Source organism: Callorhinus ursinus, unplaced genomic scaffold, assembly GCF_003265705.2.
Source record: "Callorhinus ursinus isolate GAN/ISIS: 27379988/994484 unplaced genomic scaffold, GSC_fseal_2.0 scaffold17, whole genome shotgun sequence".
Taxonomy (NCBI): Eukaryota; Metazoa; Chordata; class Mammalia; order Carnivora; family Otariidae; genus Callorhinus; species Callorhinus ursinus.
Genome location: NW_027397079.1, coordinates 36088786 through 36111631, shown reverse-complemented (window position 1 = coordinate 36111631; position 22846 = coordinate 36088786). Strand labels below are relative to the sequence as shown.

The following is a 22846-nucleotide window of genomic DNA, read 5'->3' as shown; positions in this document are numbered from 1 at the left end:
GATCTGTGGAGGGTCCCTCTTGAGTCTTCTACAAAGTACTGATCATTGACTGCAAGGAAACTACTTAGAAAAATTAAGCTGGAGAAAAATTATTTGAAATTGAGCAATCTTTTGTGCTCACATAGGGACAAGAATAGCTTCTGTTCCCACCACCTGACTTTTAAAATACCATGTTTTGGAGAATTGGGTAGAGTTACTCAAAAGGGTATCACCTCAGTAGTGGTGACTATTCTGATCCCACTTAGCAAAGCATTAAAAACAAGGGTGTTAGAACAATTGGATATTCTTATGCAGAAAACAACCACTCTATCCATACCTTTTAACCTATACAAAACTTAATTCAAATTGGATTTAGGTCTAAATGCAAAACCTGAAACTATAAAATTTTAGAAGAAAACATGGAAGACAATTTGTATGAATTTTGGTTAGGCAAATATTTCCTAGATACAAAACTAAAATCATGATCTATAAAAGAAGAAATTCACACATTGGATTTCATAAAAATTTAAAACTTTTCCTCTTTGAAAGAATAAAAAGATAAGCCTAGACTATTCCTAGTCTACATATTTGCAAATCATACATAGTAAGACTTATATCTAGGATATGTAAAGAACACTCAAAATGCAATAATAAGAAAACAACCCATTTTAAAAACAACCACAAGATCTGAACAACTAGTAATAAAAAGACAAGCCAATTAAAAAATGGGGATTTTCAACTGGAACTACCAACACAAAGGGAAAGAGGAATGGCACCACCTATACATTCTTTAGGCCTTTTAAAAAACATGAAGTTGTTCCTTTAGCCAAATACATGTGAATCTACAATTAAGATATTATAAACATCAAGGGAATGAGCACTGTTTAAAAAGGCGTGTCCCACAAATGTTACTATGGCAAAACCGAGTCTACAATGTTATGCATCCTGCTAAAATTAAGGGCAAGATTCATGCCAAGAGAATTAATGTACATAATGAGAATATCAAGCACTCTAAAAACTGAGATAGTTTCCTAAAACATATGAAAGAAAATTATCAGAAAAAGAAGAAAGCTGGGGCACCTGGGTGGCTCAGTCGTTAAGCGTCTGCCTTCAGCTGGGGCCCTGATCCCAGGGTCTTGGGATCAAGCCCCGCATCGGGCTCCCTGCTCAGCAGGAAGCCTGCTTCTCGCTCTCCCACTCCCCCTGCTTGTGTTCCTTCTCTTGCTGTGTCTCTCTGTCAAATAAATAAATAAAATTTAAAAAAAAAAAGAAAAAGAAGGAAGCCAAAAAGAAACATACTTGGGTTCACCTGAAGCACCAATCTGCTCCACCCAGAGAAGCACATTTTGTGAGATTCAACTGAAGGGAGCCTGACCTGCTGGAACCCATTTCCTATGAAATCATGGCATAATAGGTACAAAAATAAATGAGCAAAAGACCTCTTAACTATAAGTTAATTAATTACTTAATTTTAAAATGGGCAAAAGATTTGAACACACAATTCTCCAAAGAAGAGGTACAGATGACAAATAACCACATGAAACAATTAGCAATGTCATTAGTCATTAGAGAAATGTGAATTAAAAACAATGAGATGCTACTACACACTGTCAGAATTGCTAAAATTTAAAAAATACATATATTACTATACCAAGCGTTGGCAAAAATGTGGAGGAACTAGAATTCTCACATACTAGTGACTGGAATATAAGATGGTACAACTGTTTTGAGAAACAGTTCAGTTCTTTCTTTAGAAGTCAAACATACCTACCATATTACATTTCCATTCATTCTTAGGTATCAACCCAAGAAAAAGAAAGCACATATTCACAGAGACTTGCATATAAATGTTCATAGCGGCTTTATTTATAACAGCTAAAATCTGGAAACAACCCACACATCCATTGACAGACGGATGGAATGAATGGATGAACAAATTATGCTATGTTTGTACAACTGAATACCTATCAGCAATAAAAAAGTACAACTACTGATATACATAAGAGCATGGATGAATTGCAAAATAATTGTGATGAGTGAAATAAACCAGACAAAAACAAAGAGCACATACCATATGCTTCTATTTATATAGAATTCTAGAAAATGCAAACTGAGCTGTAGTAACAAAGCAGATCAGCAGTACTGTGGAGATAAAGGAGATGGCAGAGAAAGGGGTAGGGATTACCAAGGAACACAAGGAAGATTTGGGGCATGACAGGTATCTTCATAATCTTGATTGTTGTGATGGTTCCATGAGTTTCATGAGTGTTACTTTTCAAATTATCAAAACATACCAGATTATGCACTTAAAGAATAGGCACTTTACTGTATGTCAATTGTACCTCAATAAAACTGTATGTTTTTTTAATTGTTTTCCAAACATTATTTTAATGCTTCTTTATTTTTCTTTATCATGAGGAACCTTGTAGATATAATTGTTGACATATTAGCTATTGATTCTATGAAAATTATAGCTTTGATGGGGAAGGTCTTTTGAAACATGGCTCAGAAAAAGTATTTTTCTTTAAGCCATTCCTCATTCTCCATAGAATAAAGGCCTTAGCTTGTATGTTATTTAAAAAAAAGAACAAGCTATCACATAACAACATGGATGAATTTCAAATGCATTATCTTAAAGGAAAGAAGGCAGACTCAAAAGACTACAAACTGTATGCTTCCATTTATACAAAATTCTGGAATAGGCAAAACTACAGCAAAGAAGACAGATCTGTCAGTGCCAGGAGCTGGAGGAGGGTTTAGAGGGAATTTGGGGGGTAATGGGATTGTTCTTTATTTTATGGTGGTCATGGTATGTGTATGTATTTGTTAAACTCATAGAATTACACACACTAAAAATATTAATTTTACTATATGTAAATTATAGCCCAGTTTTTAAAAGCCTGATGTGATGAGCACTGGGTGTTATATGCAACTAATGAATCACTGAACACTATATCAAAACTAATGATGTACTATATGTTGGCTAACAGAATTTAAATTTTTAAAAAAGCCTCATTCTAGTGTCAAAGGAAAGAAGAAAAAGGAGGAGCAGAAGAAGGAAGAGGAGAAGGAAAGCAACCATCATTGTCACCACCACCATGGAAATGAGAAATGAAGACTATAAAATATAGGAATTGCAGAAAGATAAAAGACATAGAATGGGTGTCAATCACTGGAGAGATAATGATTAGAATTTTCTAGAATTGAAGAAAAACTTCATAGTTAAATATTATGCTGAGTTCAGAGCCAGATAAATAAAAAAAAAAAAACTCATCAGAACAGGTAAAATTTAGTAATAAGACTGGACAAAAGAATACTTGGAAAGCTAACTTAAGAAACAGTTTAAGCATAAAAATAAAAATGAATTAATTATAGTGGCAGCAGACATCTCATCACCAACAGTAAATGCCAGAATTCAATGGCATATCACAAAAAAATTTACAGGCATAACTGTTAAGGTAAAATGCTACACCCATACAAGAGTGGAAATGAAATAAAGCCCTTTTCAGGCATATAAGTCAAACAGGTTATTACACATGGACCATCACTGTAATAACTACTAAGACAGTGCTTCCTAAGAATAAAATTGAACCTAGAATGGAAAAAGCAGGATTCTAAAAAGAATGGTGATGATTGTGGTATCAAAAACCATGTGATTAAATTTCATAATACTACATACACACATATATTCAAAAATGAGCACAAAAAAGATTGCATGTAAATGCTGATGAATATGAATAAGGTCTGTAGTTTAGTTATTAATATTGTACCAATACCAATTCCCTAGCTGTGAAAATGCACTATGTTAGTGTAAGATGTTATCATTGGCAAAACCCAAATGAAAGGGATAAGGAAACTCTGCTATTTTTGCAACTTTTTATATTTCTTAAATTATTTCAAAATAAAAAGTTTAAAAAGAAAGGAACAGTAAACAAAGACCTAGGAAATATAATAGGTAATCCTAGTAAGTACTAACTAAATATAACAATAACAAAACAACACTAACTTATTTGGGGCAAAGTGAAAAGCCAAATTACAAACAAATAGATGAAGAGAGGCTAGTGTTATGAAATCCTGGTGTAATTCAGATGATCATATATAATGATTAAATTAGACACTGTATGACATTAACTATAAATACTAAAATTTTAAAAAATCATTTAAAAATAAAAATAACATAAAAATGTGCAAAGTATTAGAAGAGAAAAGAGAACAGAAAAAACACAATAAAACAGATTTGAGGAAAAGGAAAGAAAACATGCAAAAAAAAGATGGTAAATAAGAAAAAATAAAATGGCAATTTTCAGTCTAAATATATGCCATCATAAGCATATATGCATAACAAACTCCACTACTGCATCTCATATAAAGGCTGTTTATAAGAAAACAATGAAAAACAAAGAAAGATTGAGAATAAGGGATGAAAAAAGATATACTAAGTAAGTCTAAATTTCAAAGAGCAGGTTGATATAGCACAATAAAACAGTGAGAATAGATTTTAAGATAAAATTATTAATGATAAAAAGATATGTCAAGAAATTATAACTAAATTGAACATTAATACATTGTCATTGCCTCAGAATATATAAAGAAGTTTCAAAAATCAGAGGGAAAGCCATGAAATACTGAAAAACTTTAGTTTCCTTCTCACAGAAAATAAATTAATGAGCAGATGGGGGAAAATCCCAATACATATAAAAGTGATTTGAAACAACATAATTAAAAAGTTTGTTTTTGAAACAAGAAAAACAAACATGTTACGGTAATTGAAGCATACCTACACGCATAGATTTTTACAAAAATTGACTTCCTTTCTGGTTCCAACATTTAAGAATAAATCATAGAAACAAGTCTCTCCCAATAAGGTAATAAAATTAGAAAATATTTTTTTCAGCAATCAAAATAAATCATATAATTGGAAACTAAAGACAATAATTTATTCATAATTCAAACAAGAAATCATACTGGAAGTTTCTAATTTTTTGAACTGAATGTCAACTATATATTAAAAACTGGAGAGTATACATGAAATGATATATAAAAGGGAAAGTTTTAGCTTTAAAAACATATGTGGAAATAAGAAAGGCTGAAAATTAATTTAAAAAAAAGCATTAGACTCAAGAAAGCTAGAATTACAACAGAGCAAGAGTAAAGAGAGCAGAAAGGAGGAAAAGAGCAAAATTTAAGGATAATAAACACTAAAGAAATACAGAGATCTCAACAAACCCCAAAGTTATATTTTTCAAATTACCAATAAAACCTCTGAGAAAACTTCTCATGAATAAAGGAAAAAAGAAAACACATAAACAAAATTAGAATTAGAAGAGGAAATGTATCTATAAAGAAGGTGTAAATATTTAAAATTATAATTCCAAAATAAAATAATTAAATAAAATATAATTCCAGATATGGCACACCGATACAGCCATACGTAGCAAAAATATGTAATACATATCAACTTTCAGTGTAGAGGTCGTTCTCTGCAGAGAGGGAGATAATACTAGAAAGGGATTGCAGCTGTAAATGCAAGAACCAAGAAAAATATTAACATTTGTTTATTTCCACTAGAGGGCAAATGAGTATTCGTCACCATGTTCTCTTTGTGTTTGAATTATTTTTTAAAAAAATTAAAATATGCTCAGGGTGCCTGGGCGGCTCAGTTGGTTAAGCATCTGACTCTCAGTTTGGCTCAGGTTGTGACTTCAGGGTCATGAGATCAAGCCCTATCAGGCTCCATGCTCAGTCTGCTTCAGACTCTCTCTCCCTCTGCCCCTCGCCCCTGCACACTCCTCTCTCTTTCTCTAAAATAAATAAATCTTAAAAAAAAAAAAAGATTCTCTCTCTCCCTCTCCCGCTGCCCATTCCCCCACTTGTTCACACTCTCTCTCTCTAAAAAAAAAAAATTTAAATATGCTAAAGTTTAAATTATAAATTTGCCTTCTGAATACTTTACCCAGAGAATATTTTTAAAATCATTTCTTACATAAAGCAGCAACAAAAATTGAAATATTTCATCTGTGATAAGGCCTAGAAATCTGCATTTCTAACAAATATTTCTGGTGGTTCTCCTGTAGGTAACACAGATCACAATTTGAGAACCACTAAAGTATTTGAAAGCAATAGATAAGGATACATTTGAGTTCTTTCTCTCTCAAAATCCAAGGCAATGACTTTGGCAAATTATTTAAATTATACTCCCAAGTTTTTGCATTTTTAAAATGGGGATATTCAAAACTATTTCACAAAATTAAATGAGATATTTATATAGTACTCAAAATCCCTGTAAAATGTATAGTTGCGGCTCATGATACGGCCCTATATATGACTAGAGTCAAATGGTACTAAAATTTTACTTCGGAACACAAATTCAATTTACTCGCTACTTAGGGATTCCTCTTCCTTGACAAACCACTTGGTCGAACTATGCCACGAAACAGCTATTATGGTTGCTATGATGATAACAGGTAAAGCAATGCAGAAACCTAGAAGCCACCGGTTCTTTTCAGCCTTCCTAAGAGTTCTTTCCATGGTTAAACCTAAAAATAGAAATACATTAAAAATCAGAGTAAAAAAATGAAGCCATCTACTTTTACTTTCAAGTTGCAGCAAACCAATTACAGTGTTCTTAATTTTTGTTGTTATTCAAAGAACTTGGAAAAATAATAATAGAATCATAATACTTAGAACTATCTCTACAACCTCTCATTCTAAAAGATTAGAAAAGAAGTTCCAGAAAATTCCAACATATTCTACATTATACTTCAGCTATAGCAAAACCTAACTATAGCACTATTAAGTTGGACCCAAAAACTTCAATGATATATAATGTGGGATCATGTAATTGCAAGGTAATCCAACAAATTTACAGGATAGCCTAATGGAGAAAGTCAATGATATCAGTAAATAAAAATTTTAAAAGATACCCTCAGTTTCAATCATGATATTGAGAGTTAATATTAGAAGAGCAAGATTAAGAAGACATACTTGGTTTTCTTTTCTTGAAAAGAAGACTATTTACCTTTTAATTGCAAATATTGACTTCTAGGCAGCAAAAATCTACCTTTGTTTTTGTGAAGATAAGCAATTTGAGAATTTATTAACTGAATATGTAAAGATATTAGATACTTGCCCTGTTTCCCAGACAAACTAGAAACTTCTCTGCCACGCCTTTCGCAATATGGAGGCTGGTAGCCATCAAAACAATGGCACGTTTCATTGGAAGTGCATACCTAGGATCATTTTTAAAAACTTAAATGATCATTTAAAACTATTTTATCATAAAAAGTAAAATTATCAGATGGATCATCAAGCTTACTTTTGTATTTTCATTTAGTGTAATTTTATTTATTTACAGAATTAATCCTACAAATCAAATGTTTGGTTTCTAATGCACACACAAAAACATACACACAGTTTGTAAAAAAGCTATAGAGGTTCATAGAATTTACATCAAGAAAATTTAACACTTTCAAATATTCACCTGAAAACTCAGTTTGCATTCAGAAACATATCCTTAAATTCTCATGAAAATGAGACCCATCCAGTGGTATCCTGGAGCCAGCTAGTACCACCTCCAGAGCTGATTGTGCACATCTCTTCCTATCTCCAAGTTCAGTGACATTATGTGGTAGCTTGAACTATTTGTACTTACAAATGAGCACTTTACCCTTCCCTACTGTCCTTCACTAGGATTGGGTTGTGTGTGTTTTTGTTTTGTTTGTTTTATTTTTTTAAAGATTTTATTTATTTATTAGAGAGGGAGATAGAGAGAGAGAAAGAATGGGGAGGGGGATGGGGAGAGGGAGAAGCAGACTCCCTGCTGAGCAGGGAGCCTGATGCTGGGGCTCCATCCCAGGGCCCTGGGATCACGACCTGAGCTGAAGTCAGATGCTTAACCAACTGAGCCACCCAGGTGCCCCTGTTTGTCTGATTCTTAATCCAAGGTTTTTTGTATTCCAAGAGACCATCAGATACTTAGATTAGGAACTGATGGTTTCTGTAATTAATAAGTAAATAAATAAATGAAATAATAATAGCAAACACCTTTATGGTACTTACTATTTGTGAGTCTCTATTCTGAATACTACAGATTTACTCATTAAGTCCTCACAACAGCCCTGTGAGATTTGGGACTATTATTATCTCTCCATTATAGATGAAGAAACTGAGGCATAGATATTTAACTTGTCAAAAGTCACAAGGCTAGTAAGTGATGGAGAAAGGATTTAAACCTAAGCAATCTGGTTTCAGAGGCCCTGCCCTTGACCTCTTGCTATGCTTCCTCTCAATATAAAATATCTTTCAGTTTCTAAGACCTCTATTCAGCAACTTGAGCATCCATTCATAATTATTTAACTTCATTATTCCTTCTATATTGATTACACTATAAGGCAGAATTTTCCCTTATCTCCATTTATTTCATTTATTTATTCAGTTATTCAATTATGGCTATCAGTAATATATTATTTATATGGTTAGATGATCTATGACAAGGATGCCAAGGCCACCCAATGGGAAGTCTTATCTGCAAATGAAAACTGGATATCCAGTGTAGAAGAATGAAATTAGACCTTTATCTCACATCATGTGCAAAAATTAACTCAAAATGAATTAAAGACCAAATGTAAGACCTAAGACTATAAAATTCCTAGAAGAAAACATAGAGAAAAAGCTTTATGACATTGGACTTCACAATCATTTCTTGGACTAAAAGCATGAGCAATAATAGTAAAAATGGACAAATGGATCTACAACAAACTTAAAAACTTTTGTGCATCAAAGGATATAATCAAGAGAGTGAAAAGGTAATCTATAGAATAGGAGAAAAGACTCGCAAATCATATATCTTATAAGACATTAATATCAAGAATATGCATAGAACTCATATAACACAATAATAAAAAAAAATCAGATAATCTACTTAAATGGGCAAAGGACTTGAATAGAAATTTCTCCAAAGATGATGTACAAATGACCAATAAGAATATAAATAGATGTTCAACATCAATAGTCATAAGAGAAATATAAATGAAAATCACAGTGATACCACCTTACACCCATTAGGATGACTACTATAAAAAATAACTGAAAGCAGAGTCTCAAAATGAAAATTTGCATACCTATGACCCCAGAAGTATTAGTCACAAGAGCCAAGAGGTGTTAACAACCCAATGTCCACTAACAGATGACTGCATTAACAAAATGTGGTACATACATACAAGGGAATATTATTCAACCTTAAAAAGGAAGTCAGTCCTATCATATGCTAAAACATAGATGACTGAAATGAACCATCAATAAAAGACAAATACTGTATTACTCCACTTATATGAGGTATTGAAGGTAGTCAAATTCATCAAAACAAAGTAGAATGGAGGTTTTCAGGGGCTTTTGGAATAGGGGAAAGGAAAGTTATTTAATGGGTATTGCCACATTGTGATTTATAAGAAATAAATATTTCATCATTCAGATGATTCAAATATATTTCTCACGTGTATTTGGTCTTCGTCCACAGTTCCTGGTTTACAGCTCCCAAAACCCTTAGAATTTCCTGTGCTGAGAGAGATAAAGGTGTCTTCCGTTATGTAAATGAAGTAAGTTTTGAAGGCATCTAAGGATGGGAGCTGGTTGCCAGGAAAATCCACGTGATTCCATGTGGCTATGTGTTTAAAGGGTTGGAACTTTCAGTCCTGCCCTCCCCCACCAAACTTCAGAGAGGCTGAATCAATTGTCAATGGCCAATGAATTAATCAGTTGTGCATATGTGATGAAGCCTCCATAAAACCCAAAAGGACAGGGTTCAGAGAGCTTCTGGGTTGATGAACATGTAAAGATTTGAGGACAGTGTGCATAGAGAGGGCATGAAAGTTCGACACCCTTTCCCTATACCTTGCCCTATACATCTCTTCCACCTGGCTGTACCTGAATTATATCTTTTTATAATAAAAGAGTAATCTAGAAGCAAAATATTTCTCTAAGTTCTGTGAGCCACTCTAGCAAATTCATTGAATCCAAGGAGGGAATCCTGGAAACCTCTGGTTTATAGCCAGTTAGAAGTACAGGTAACAACTTGAGCTTGCAACTGATATGAACCGAGTTGCCAAGGAGGAAGTCATCGGAACTTCCAATTTATAGCCAACTGTTCAGAAGCACAGGTGATAGCCTAGGATATCACCTAGGATAGCAAGTGGCATATGTGGGGTGGGGGGGTTGGTGTGCAGTCTTGTAGGCCTGGACCCTTAACCTATGGAATCTGATGTCATCTTTGGGTAGATAGAATTGAAGTGAATTCTGCTGGTGTCCAAGAATTGCTTTTTGGTATAGGAGGAACCCTAGCACTCACATTGGAAATTGGGTGCTCAGAGTATCAAAAAGGGTATTAGAGTTTCATATTTGCAAGATAAAAAAGTTCTGGAGATCTGTTTCACAACAATGTAAATATATGTAATACTACTGAACTACACACTTAAAAATGTTAAGATGGCAAATTTTGTTTTTTACCACAGTAAAAATCATTCATAGCAGCTTTATTCAAAATAGCCAAAACTTGAAACTATAAAATTATTATCAACAGATAAATCAATAATTTAATATCCATAAAATGAGTTATTAAAAGCAATAGAAACAAACTGTTTTGTCTAAGTATGTTACAAATGCCACAATACACTATTATTGCTTACTTGAAATAGTCAATTTATCTTTTTAAAAACATTTAAATGAAATACAGTATTTTACCCATATATTTTTCATTCCAGCACTCTTCAATGCTTTGTTTAGATCCACATTTCCATCTGACATTATTTTCCTTCTACTTAAATATAGCTTAGTATTTCCTTTAGTGCATATCTTCTAGCAATAAATTCTCTCAGATATTCATATCAAAAAGAGTCTTTTCCTTTAAATGACACACTGGACCAAATGGACTTCACAGACATATTCAGAACATTCCGTCCCAAAGCAATGGAATACACATTCTTCTCTAGTGCCCATGGAACATTCTCCAGAATTGATCACATCCTAGGTCACAAATCAGGTCTCAACTGGTACCAAAAGATTGAGATTATTCCCTGCATATTTTCAGACCACAATGCTTGGAAACTAGAACTCAATCACAAGAGGAAAGTCAGAAAGAACTCAAATACATGGAGGCTAAAGAGCATCCTACTAAAGAATGAATGGGTCAACCAGGAAATTAAAGAAGAATTTTAAAAATTCATGGAAACCAATGAAAATGAAAACACAACTGTTCAAAATCTTTGGGATACAGCAAAGGCAATCCTAAGAGGAAAGTATATAGCAATACAAGCCTTTCTCAAGAAACAAGAAAGGTCTCAAATACACAACCTAACCCTACACCTAAAGGAGCTGGAGAAAGAACAGCAAATAAAGCCTAAACCCAGCATGAGAAGAGAAATAATAAAGATCAGAGCAGAAATCAATGAAATAGAAACCAAAAGAACAGTAGAACAGATCAACAAAACTAGAGGCTGGTTCGTAAAAGAATTAACAAGATTGATAAACCTCTGGCCAGACTTATAAAAAGAAAAGAGAAATGACCCAAATCAACAAAACCACGAATGAAAGAGGAGAGATCACAACCAACACCAAAGAAATACAAACAATTATAAGAACATATTATGAGCAACTCTATGCCAGCAAATTAGATAACCTGGAAGAAATGGGTGCATTCCTAGAGATGTATCAACTACCAAAACTGAACCAGGAAGAAATAGAAAACCTGAACAGACCTATAACCACTAAGGAAATTAAAGCAGTCATCAAAAATCTCCCAACAAAAGCCCAGGGCCAGATGGCTTCCCAGGGGAATTCTATCAGACATTAAAGAAGAATTAATACCTATTCTCCTGAAACTGTTCCAAAAAATAGAAATGGAAGGAAAACTTCCAAATTCATTTTATGAGGCCACCATTACCTTGATCCCAAAACCAGACAAAGATCCCATCAAAAAGGAGAATTACAGACCAATATTCTTGATGAACATGGATGCAAAAATTCTCACCAAAATACTAGCCGATGGGATCCAACAGTACATTAAAAGGATTATTCACCATGACCAAGTGGGATTTATCCCTGGGCTACAAGGTTGGTTCAACATCCGCAAATCAATCAATGTGATACAATACATTAACAAAAGAAAGAACAAGAATCATATGATCTCTCAATAGATGCAGAAAAAGCATTAGACAAAGTACAGCATCCTTTCTTGATCAAAACCCTTCAGAGCATAGGGATAGAGGGTACCTACCTCAATATCATAAAAGCCATCTATGAAAAACCTACAGCGAATATCATTCTTAATGGGGAAAAGCTGAGAGCTTTTCCCCTAAGGTCAGGAACATGGCAGGGATGTCCACTATCACCACTGCTATTCAACATAGTATTAGAAGTCCTAGCCACAGCAATAAGACAACAAAAAGAAATCGAAGGCATCCACATCGGCAAAGAGGAAGTCAAACTCTCACTCTCTGCAGATGATATGATACTGTATGTGGAAAACCCAAAAGACTCCACGCCAAAACTGCTAGAACTCATACAGGAATTCAGTAAAGTAGCAGGATATAAAATCAATGCACAGAAATCAGTGGCATTCCTATACACCAACAACAAGACAGAAGAGAGACAAATAAAGGAGTTGGTCCCATTTACAATTGCACCCAAAACCATAAGATACCTAGGAATAAATTTAACCAAAGAGGCAAAGAATCTGTACTCAGAAACTATAAAATACTCATGAAAGAAATTGAAGAAGACACAAAGAAATGGAAAAACGTTCCATGCTCATGGATTGGAAGAACAAACATTGTGAAGATGTCAATGCTACCTAGAGCAATCTACACATTCAATGCAATCCCCATCAATATACCATCCACTTTTTTCAAAGAAATGGAACAAATAATCCTAAAATTTGTATGGAACCAGAAGAGACCCCGAATTAGCCAGAGGAATATTGAAAAAGAAAAGCAAAGCTGGCGGCATCACAATTCCGGACTTCCAGCTCTATTACAAAGCCGTCATCATCAAGACAGTATGGTACTGGCAGAAAAACAGACACATCGATCAATGGTACAGAAGAGAGAGCCCAGAAATGGACTTTCAACTCTATGGTCAACTCATCTTCGACAAAGAAGGAAAGAATGTCCAATGGGTAAAAGACATTCTCTTCAACAAATGCTGTTGGGAAAATTGGACAGCCACAGGCAGAAGAATGAAACTGGACCATTTCCTTACACCACACACAAAAATAGCCTCAAAATGGTTGAAACACCTCAATGTGAGACAGGTGTCCATCAAAATCCAAAGGAGAACACAGACAGCAACCTCTTTGAATCAGCCGCAGCACCTTCTTCCTAGAAATATCGCCAAAGGCAAGGGAAGTAAGGGCAAAAATGAACTATTGGGACTTCATCAAGATAAAAAGCTTTTGCACAGCAAAGGAAACAGTCCACAAATCCAAAAGACAATGACAGAATGGGAGATTTTTCAAATGATGTATCAGATAAAGGTCTAGTATCCAAAATCTATAAAGAACTTATTAAGCTCAACACCCAAAGAACAAATGTTCCAATCAAGAAATGGGCAGAAGACTTGAACAGACATTTCTGCAAAGAAGACATCCAAATGGCCAACAGACACATGAAAAAGTGCTCAACATTGCTCAGCATCAGGGAAATCCAAATCAAAACCTCAGTGAGATACCACCACACACCAGTCAGAATGGCTGAAATTAACAAGTCAGGAAATGACAGATGTTGGCAAGGATACGGAGAAAGGGGAATCCTCCTACACTGTTGGTGGGAATGCAAGCTGGTGCAGCCACTCTGGAAAACAGTATGGAGGTTCCTCAAAAAGTTGAAAATAGAACTATCATATGATCCATCAATTGTACTACTGGGTATTTACCCCAAAGATACAAAGGTAGAGATCCGAAGGGGTACATTCACCCCGATGTTTATAGCAGCAATGTCCACAATAGCCGAACTGTGGAAACAGCCAAGATGTCCATCAACAGATTAATGGATAAAGAAGATGTGGTCCATATATACAATGGAATATTATGCAGCCATCAAAAGGAATGAAAATCTTGCCATTTGCAGTGACGTGGATGGAAATGGAGGGTATTATGCTGAGCAAAATAAGTCAATCAGAGAAAGACATGTATCATATGACCTCACTGATATGAGGAATTCTTAATCTCAGGAAACAAACTGAGGGTTGCTGGAGTGGTGGGGGGTGGGAGGGATGGGGCAGCTGGTTGATAGACATTGGGGAGGGTATGTGCTATAGTGAGCGCTGTGAATTGTGCAAGACTGTTGAATCACAGACCGGTACCTCTGAAACAAATAATACATTATATGTTTAAAAAAAGAAGAAGAAGAAGAAGAAGATAGCCGGAGGGGAAAAATGAAGGGGGGGAATCAGAGGGGGAGACGAACCATGAGAGACTATGGACTCTGAGAAACAAACTGAGGGTTCTAAAGGGGAAGGGGGTGGGGGAATGTGTTAGTCTGGTGATGGGTATTAAGGAGGGCATGTTCGGCATGGAGCACTGGGTGTTATACGCAAACAATGAATCATGGAACACTACATCAAAAACTAATGATGTAATGTATGGTGATTAACATAACATAATAAAAGAAAGGGCTGATTTCCAATATCTATAAAGAACTTCTCAAACTCAACACCCAAAAAACAAATAATCAAGTGAAAATATGGGCAGAAGACATAAACATACACTTCTTCAAAGAAGACATACAAATAGCTAACAGACACATGAGAAAATGAGAAAATACCCAACTTTTACATCAACATGGATGGGACTGGAGGAGATGATGCTAAGTGAAAGAAGTCAAGCAGAGAAAGTCAATTAGCATATGGTTTCACTTATTTGTGGAACATAAGGAATAGCATGGAGGACATTAGGAGAAGGAAGGGAAAAATGAAGGGGGGGGAATCTGAGGGAGAGATGAACCGTGAGAGACTATGGACTCTGAGAAACAAACAGCGTTTTAGAGGGAGGGGGAGGGGGGATGGGTTAGCCCAGTGATGGGTATTAAGGAGGGCACGTACTGCATGGAGCACTGGGTGTTATACAAAAACAATGGATCTTGGATCACCACATCAAAAACTAATGATGTATTGTATGATGACTAACAGAACATAATAAAATTTTTAAAAAATTAAATTAAATTAAAATTTAAAAAGTGGATTAAAGACCTAAATTTGGGACCTAAATCCATAAAAATCCTAGAAGAGAACATGGGCAATAATCTCTTTGACACTGGACAAAGCAATTTTTTTTTCTTTTTCTTTAATTTTTTTATTGTTATGTTAATCACCATATATTACATAATTTGTTTTGGTGTAGTGTTCCATGATTCATTGTTTGTTCATAACACCCAGTGCTCCATGCAGAATGTGCCCTCTTTAATACCCACCACCAGGCTAACCCATCCCCCTACGCTCCTCCCCTCTAGAAACCTCAGTTTGTTTTTCAGAGTCCATCATCTCTCCTGGTTCGTCTCCCCCTCTGACTTACTCCCCTTCATTCTTCCTCTCCTGCTATCTTCTTCTTTTTCTTTTTTCTTAAAATATGTTGCGTTATTTGTTTCAGAAGTACAAATCTGTGATTCAACAGTCTTACACAATTCACAGCGCTCACCGTAGCACATAACCTCCCCAATGGCTATCACCCAGCCACCCCATCCCTCCCACCCCTGACCACTCCAGCAACCCTCAGTTTGTTCCTGAGATTAAGAATTCCTCATATCAGTGAGGTCATATGATACATGTCTTTCTCTGATTGACTTATTTCACTCAGCATAACACCCTCCAGTTCCATCCACGTCATTGCAAATGGCAAGCTCTCATTCCTTTTGATGGCTGCATAATATTCCATTGTGTATATATACCACATCTTCTTTATCCATTCATCTGTCGATGGACATCTTGGCTCTTTCCACAGTTTGGCTATTGTGGACATTGCTGCTATAAACATTGGGGTGCACGTACCCCTTCGGGTCCCTACATTTGTATCTTTGGGGTAAATACCCAGTAGTGCAATTGCTGGATCGAATGGTAGCTCTAATTTCAACTGTTTGAGGAACCTCCATACTGTTTTCCAGAGGGGTTGCACCAGCTTGCATTCCCACCAACAGTGTAGGAGGGTTCCCCTTTCTCCACATCCCCGCCAACATCTGTCGTTCCCTGACTTGTTAATTTTAGCCATTCTGACGGGTGTGAGGTGGTATCTCATTGAGGTTTTGATTTGGATTTCCCTGATGCTGAGCGATGTTGAGCACTTTTTCCAAAGCAATTTTTTCTACATGTCTCCTAAGGCAAGGAAAACAAAAGCAAAAATAAACGTTTGGGACTACACCAAACTAAAAAGCTTAGGCACAGCAAAGGAAATCATAAAAAAAACAAAAAGGCAACCTATGGAATGAGAGAAAATATTTGCAAATGGCATGTCTGATAAAGGGTTAGTATCCAAAATATTTAAAGAACTTATACAACTTACCATTAAAAAAAAAAAACAAATTCAATTAAATGAGCAGAGGACATGAATGGACATTTTTCCAAAGACGACATAGGGTGGACAACATACATATGAAAATATGCTCAACATCATTAGTCATCAGGGAAATGCAAATTAAAACCAATTAAAACCATCATCTTATACCTGTCAGAATGGCTAAAATCAAAAACACAAGAAATAACAAGTGTTGGTGATGATGTGGAGAAAAAGAATCCTGGTGCACTGTCAGTGGGAATGTAAATTGGTGCAGCCGCTGTGGAAAACAGTATGGAGGTTCCTCAAAAGATTATAAATAGAAATACTATATGATCTGGTAATTCCATTGCTGGGTATTTACCCAAAGAAAACAAAAACACTAATTTGAAAACATATGCACCCCTATGTTTATTGCTGCATTATTTACAATAGCCAAGATATGGAAGCAACTCAAGTATCCATCAACAGATGAATGGATAAAGAACATAGTGTGTGTGTGTGTGTGTGTGTGTGTGTGTGAATATATATAAAAGAATCTTATTCAGCCATAAAAAAAGAATGAGATCTTGTCATTTGCAACAACATAGATTGACCTTGGGGGTATAATGCTAAATGAAATAAGTCAGTCAGAGTAAGACAAATTCCATATGATTTTACTCATATGTTGAATTTAAGAAACAAAATAAATGAACAAAGAAAAAAGACAAACAAAAAACAAACTCTTAGACACAGAACAAACTGGTGGTTGCCAGAGGGGAGGTAAAATAGGTGAAGGGGATTAAAAGTACATTTATTTCACGTGATGAGCCCTGAGTAATACATAGAATTGTTGAATCATTATATTGTACACCTGAAACTAATACTGTATGTTAATTATACTTGGAAAGAAATTTTAAAATAAAATAATGTAGGATAAAATTAAAAAGTTTAGATTGGTGACTGTTAAAAAAAACTAGGCAATTTGAACAGGGTGTTCTGAAGGCATTAAAAAAAGAGAGATTAAATCAATAATTAATAACTTTCCAAAACAGAAAGCACAAGTCCAGTTGGGTTAACTAGTGAAATTTACCAAACATTTAAGGAAGAAATCATACCAATTCCCTATAATCTCTTGCAGAAATTAGAAGTAGAGGGGCGCCTGGGTGGCCCAGTCGTTAAGCGTCTGCCTTTGGCTCAGGTCATGATCCTGGGGTCCTGGGATGGAGCCCCGCATCGGGCTCCCTGCTTGGCAGGAAGCCTGCTTCTCCCTCTCCCACTCCCCCTGCTTGTGTTCCCTCTCTCGCTGTGTCTCTCTCTGTCAAATAAATAAATAAAATCTTAAAAAAAAAAGAAAGAATACTGATGCTTTGCCCAGCTCCCTTGAGATGTCTTTAAAAAAAAAAAAAAGAAATTAGAAGTAGAGTGAATACTTTTTGACACATTTATGAGGCCAGCGTTACCCTAATACCAAAGACAAAGACATTATAAGAAAACTATAGATCAATACCTCTCATGAAAAATGATGTAAAAATCCTCAACAAAATATTACCAAATTAATTCCATTAATGTATAGGAAGTATTATATACCATGAGCAAGTGAGTTTTATCTCAAGTATGCAAAGATGGTTCAACATTTCAAAATCAATTAATGTAATCCATCATATATCAACAGCTAAAAAAGAAAAATCACATGACTATATCAATAATTGCAGAAAATTATTTAACAAAATTGAACACCCAGTAATGATAAAAGACTATCAGAAAGCTATAAATAGAGGGAAACTTCCTCAAATTGATAAAGAATATCTTTTTAAAAAACCTGACAGTACCTAATGGTAGATTAAAGCTTTTCCATTAAGATCAGGAACAAGGCAAGAAAGTCCCTCTTTACAATATCATATTGACAAGATAAGAAAATAAAAGGTATAAGGATTGGGAAGGAAGAGATAAAACTGGCTTTGGGTTTGACAAAAGAATTATCATGTCATAAGAACTCCCTCCTTTGGTCCCCCTTTATAAAAACAAGTAAATTTCAGCATCCATCCATGAACAAAAGTACCTCTGTGAGAGTTGTGGAATCAAGCACTACACACCAAGGGACCTGGGAGGAGTCTGGCCCACTGTGTATCAGGTAATAGGCAGACAGACCTCAGTATGGGCTGTGGAATCAGAAGGAACCAGCGAAGAGGACTCAGCTCCTCTTATATGCAGTTGGGGAAAACATAGAGAATGCTAATGAGGGCAGAAACCCACTGAAAAGAGAGCCTTGCAGAAGTCTTCCCAGGAATAGTTTCCCAAAAATAGATTCCTGCATTCCTTTGAAGCACCCCCTCCCAAAATAAAATAAAATAAAATAAGAGTTCAAATGCACTGAAGAGGGTAAGAGTAAGCTGCCAGTGCCATCCCTCCCACAATGGCACATAGTCCAGGGCTGAACTAGCCAGCAGTGACCTCTCCTACAGAAAAAGAGAAAGTGGTGAGGTGCAGGACACAGCTGGAGAAATCCATTTCTCTCCCACAGCACCCAGAGTATTGAGGCAGGAATCTCCACAACTGAGGGGGAGGAAGAAATCAGGGAAGTGGCAGATAAGACTATCAAAGGGCATTAAAGGGACACAGTTCCTGCTATATGCTTTCATTACTCCAGTAGGAAGCCTGCCCACAAGTTGCTGGGAAATCCTCACCCAAAGATCCCCCCTTACCTGATCCAGGGGCACCCACAACACCCCAAGTGCTAAGCCCACAACTTCCCACAATCTGCAGCCTATTCCTTGTGTACGCTCCTGAGTTTGGCAGCAAAATGCTCTGGAGAATACCCTCAGAAAATCAGGCCAGGGTCCTTGAACAAGGGAGAAATCACAAACTTAAGCTATAGCGCACCTCCTAGAAAACAGAGTTTTCCAGCAGCTGGCTTGGTGCGTTGTAAGAAACAGAGAACACATACCAGCTTAAGAATTCTGCCCCAAGAGGGTGCAACAAATGTGGAGCAAGTATATCTATACAAGGTTTCAGAAAGACCCAGACATAAGTAAGACCAGCAAATATTATCTCCCACCCGCTGACAACTAGTAAAGATTGAAGAAGCTGACTACTTCACATGTGAAAACAGCAACACAAAACTCCAGGGAACATGAAGAATCCTGGAAACATGTTATTACCAAAAAATAACAGTAATACTCCAGTAACTGAACTCAAAACACAGAATTTGGCAATTTAGCTGAAAAAGAATTCAACAAAGCTGTTTTGAGGAATTTAACAAAGAGACAGAAATCATAAAAAAGAACCAAACAAATTCTGGAGATACAGAATGTAATAAATGACAAGAAAAAATGCAATAGAGAGCATCTACAGCAGGATAGAAAAACAGAAGACAGAATTATTGATCTAGAGTATAGGAACTTTTAAATAATCCAGTCAGAGCAGAACAAAGAAAAAAGAATGAAAAAGAGTGAAGAAAATAACACGTGATCTAATGGGAAACCATCAAACATATAATTAGAATAATTGGAGTTCCAGAAGAAAGTGAGGAAAAGGGACAGAAAGTCTATTTAAAGAAATAATAGGAGAGGTTCAGGGAAGATGGTAGAGTAGGAGGATCCTGAGCTCATTTCATCCCGTAGACACACTGAGATAACAGCTACCTATATGCAATTAACTCTGAAAATGACCTGAAAACCGGCAGAACAGGTGTTCCACCATAGAGAGGAGACTACATTGAAAAGTGTAGGAGGGGTAGAAATGTCATTGGGAACCAAACCCCCAGTGAGACTAACCTCAAACAGGAGGAACACCCCAAGTACAAAGAAGTGAGAGGATCAGACCCCAGCCTAGGCACCCCAGGCATCCCAGGCACCAGGGACCTGCATTGAGAAGACGAGTCCCCGTAACAACTAGGTTTGAAAACTGGTGGGGCTTAACTTTAGGAGGTTTTAAAATCAGCAGGGTTTAACTTGGGAAAGCTAGAGGATGATAGGAAACTGAGTCCCCACCCTTCAAGAGTCAGCATAACAAATAGCTCGACCTGAGACAGCACAGAAGCAATAGTTTGAAAAGTGCCTGGGGTATACATGAAGAATGTTTATTTATGAATCTCAAAACGTACACTGTATCTTCAGTAGATATCTCGAGGAATGAAACTGCTGGTGGGCACCATTTCTCTTCCCCTCCCCCAGCTTAGATAGCTGACACTCGTGGGAGCCAGTGTTTCTCCATCTATCTAGCTAGCACTGCAGGCCGTGTCTCCGCACTCTCCATCAGACCTGCCCCATCCAACCTGCATGCTGCAGCAAGCATCTCTCCAAAACAGCTCCAGCCCTGCCTCACCCTGCAAGCAGCCCCAGCAGGGATGAATGCCTCTCCAGAGTGACTTCTGCCCTAGGGAGAGGGGGCGATAACCACACACACCAGCATACAGCTCCAGCCAGGCCTCTTAGCTGACTGCACAGCGAGCAAGCTCTGCCATTTGGCATGCTTGCAACTGTGGCAAAGAAGCTAACTGCAGACGTCTAGTCAGCCTACCAGCCCCACCAACCAAAAAAAGCCTCTCAGTTGGCCACATAAGGAGCAAGCCCTGCCATTCCGTGCACCCACAGTTGTAGCACAGAGGCTGATGGTAGGCACCTAGTCTGATTGCCAACCCTGTCCACCAGTGAACCTGTGGTGACCTCAGACAGGTCTCTCAACAGCACAGGAACCAAACCCTGCTCAGTGAGCCAACAATATTCAAAGGAGGTCATTGCAGCTGGCTGGGCTAAGGCAAACATGGCTCAGCCACAATAGCAGGGTACATGCAGCCCACAAAGAAGGCACATTTAGAGTTCTGGTTCTGGTGACCAGGGGGCATTGTGCTACAGGGCACCATGAAAACTCTTCTACACAAAGCTACTACTTTCAAGACCAGGAGATGTAGCTGACCTCCCTAATACATAAAAACAAACACAGAGAGTTAGACAAAATGAGTAGAAGTGGAATACATCCCAAATGAAAGAATAAGACAAAATCATAGCAAAAGACTCTTTGTTCTTTTTTTTTAAGATCTTATTTATTTATTTGAGAGAGGGAGCATGAGCGGGGGAAGGAGGGAAGCGGGGGGTGGAGGGAAGGTGGCAGAGGGAGAAGCAGACTCCCCGCTGAGCAGGGAGCCCGACACAGGCCTCATCCAGGACTCTGAGATCATGACCTGAGCTGAAGGCAGATGCTTAACTGACTGAGACACCCAGGTGCCCCCAGCAATTACAGTCTTTAGAATTTACCCAAATGAGCTGAAAACTTATTCCTATATAAAAAACTACACATGAATGTTTATAGCTGCTTTATTTATAACTCAAAATGTGAAACAACCAAGATATCTACCTTCAGTAGGTGAATGAATAAGTTATGCTACATCCAAACAACAGAATATTAGCACTAAAAAGAAATGAACTATCAAGGCAGGGAAAGACATGAAGGAACTTTAAATGCATATTATTAAGTCTGAGGAACCAGTCTGAAGAGGCTATACACTATATAATTCCAACTATATGGCATTCTGGAAAAAGCAAAACTATGGAGACACTTAAAAGACTGATAGTTATCAGGAGTAGGAGGGATAGAGAGATGAGTAGGCAGAGCACAGATTTTTAGGGCTATGGAACTACTCTGTATGATACCATTAACGATGGATACCTGCCATTATAAATTTGTCCAAATGCATAGAACAAACAACACCAAGAGCACACCCTGTGTAAACTATGGACTTTGAGTGATAATGGTGTTTTTGTAGGTTTATGATTGTAACCAATGTACCACTCTGGTGGAGAATGTTGACGATGAGAGAGGCTGTATGTATTGGGGTTAGGAGGTACATCGAAATCTTTGTACTTTTTTCTCAATTTTGCTATGAACTTAAAACTGCTAAAAAAAATAGTATATTTAAAAAGGAGGATAAAACCAATAGTTTTCCCTCACTGCATATATTCACAGACACACAAATTATGGCATAATTATCTTCCCTTAATGAACAGGTGAATGTATTCATTGAACACCTCTGAAAAGTAGCCGTCTATAAGAATAAATCTGTTAAGGTCAACAACAATTTAATTCTATACAATGTTCTCTAATACTACTTTTGGTTACCACATTGAAGTGAGATACAATATAGACTCTCAAATAAAAGAAACATGATAAATGTTGAGTAAATTAAATGATGCTATAAAGTGTCCAAGATAGATGTCATTTGGGGAAACATAAATTTTGTGCTTACTTACTCCATGTCCTCTGCACTGCTGTGAACAAAGGTTTGAATAATCCATAAGCATCCTTGATTCTACACATTCACGATTTATACATACCTAAAAAAAGAAAAAATACAAAAAACTT

The 22846-nt window shown here is 36.5% G+C and overlaps 1 protein-coding gene across 21 annotated transcripts in view; it reads right to left on the bottom strand.

Moving 5' to 3' along the window:
• LOC112834663 (disintegrin and metalloproteinase domain-containing protein 32-like) overlaps positions 1–22846 on the bottom strand; it is a 194361-nt gene that overhangs the window by 19395 nt on the left and 152120 nt on the right. For 11 of the 21 annotated variants that reach the window (XM_073902495.1, XM_073902499.1, XM_073902502.1 and 8 more), the window contains 3 exons: positions 22735–22818; positions 7109–7208; positions 6356–6515 (listed from right to left, as the gene is read on the bottom strand). In XM_073902495.1, coding sequence (XP_073758596.1) covers positions 6356–6515; positions 7109–7208; positions 22735–22818 — 344 coding nt within the window. Of the gene's footprint in view, positions 1–6355; positions 6516–7108; positions 7209–22734; positions 22819–22846 lie in introns of those variants that run through there. The other 10 variants (XR_012381174.1, XR_012381175.1, XR_012381173.1 and 7 more) reach the window with 2 other exon arrangements.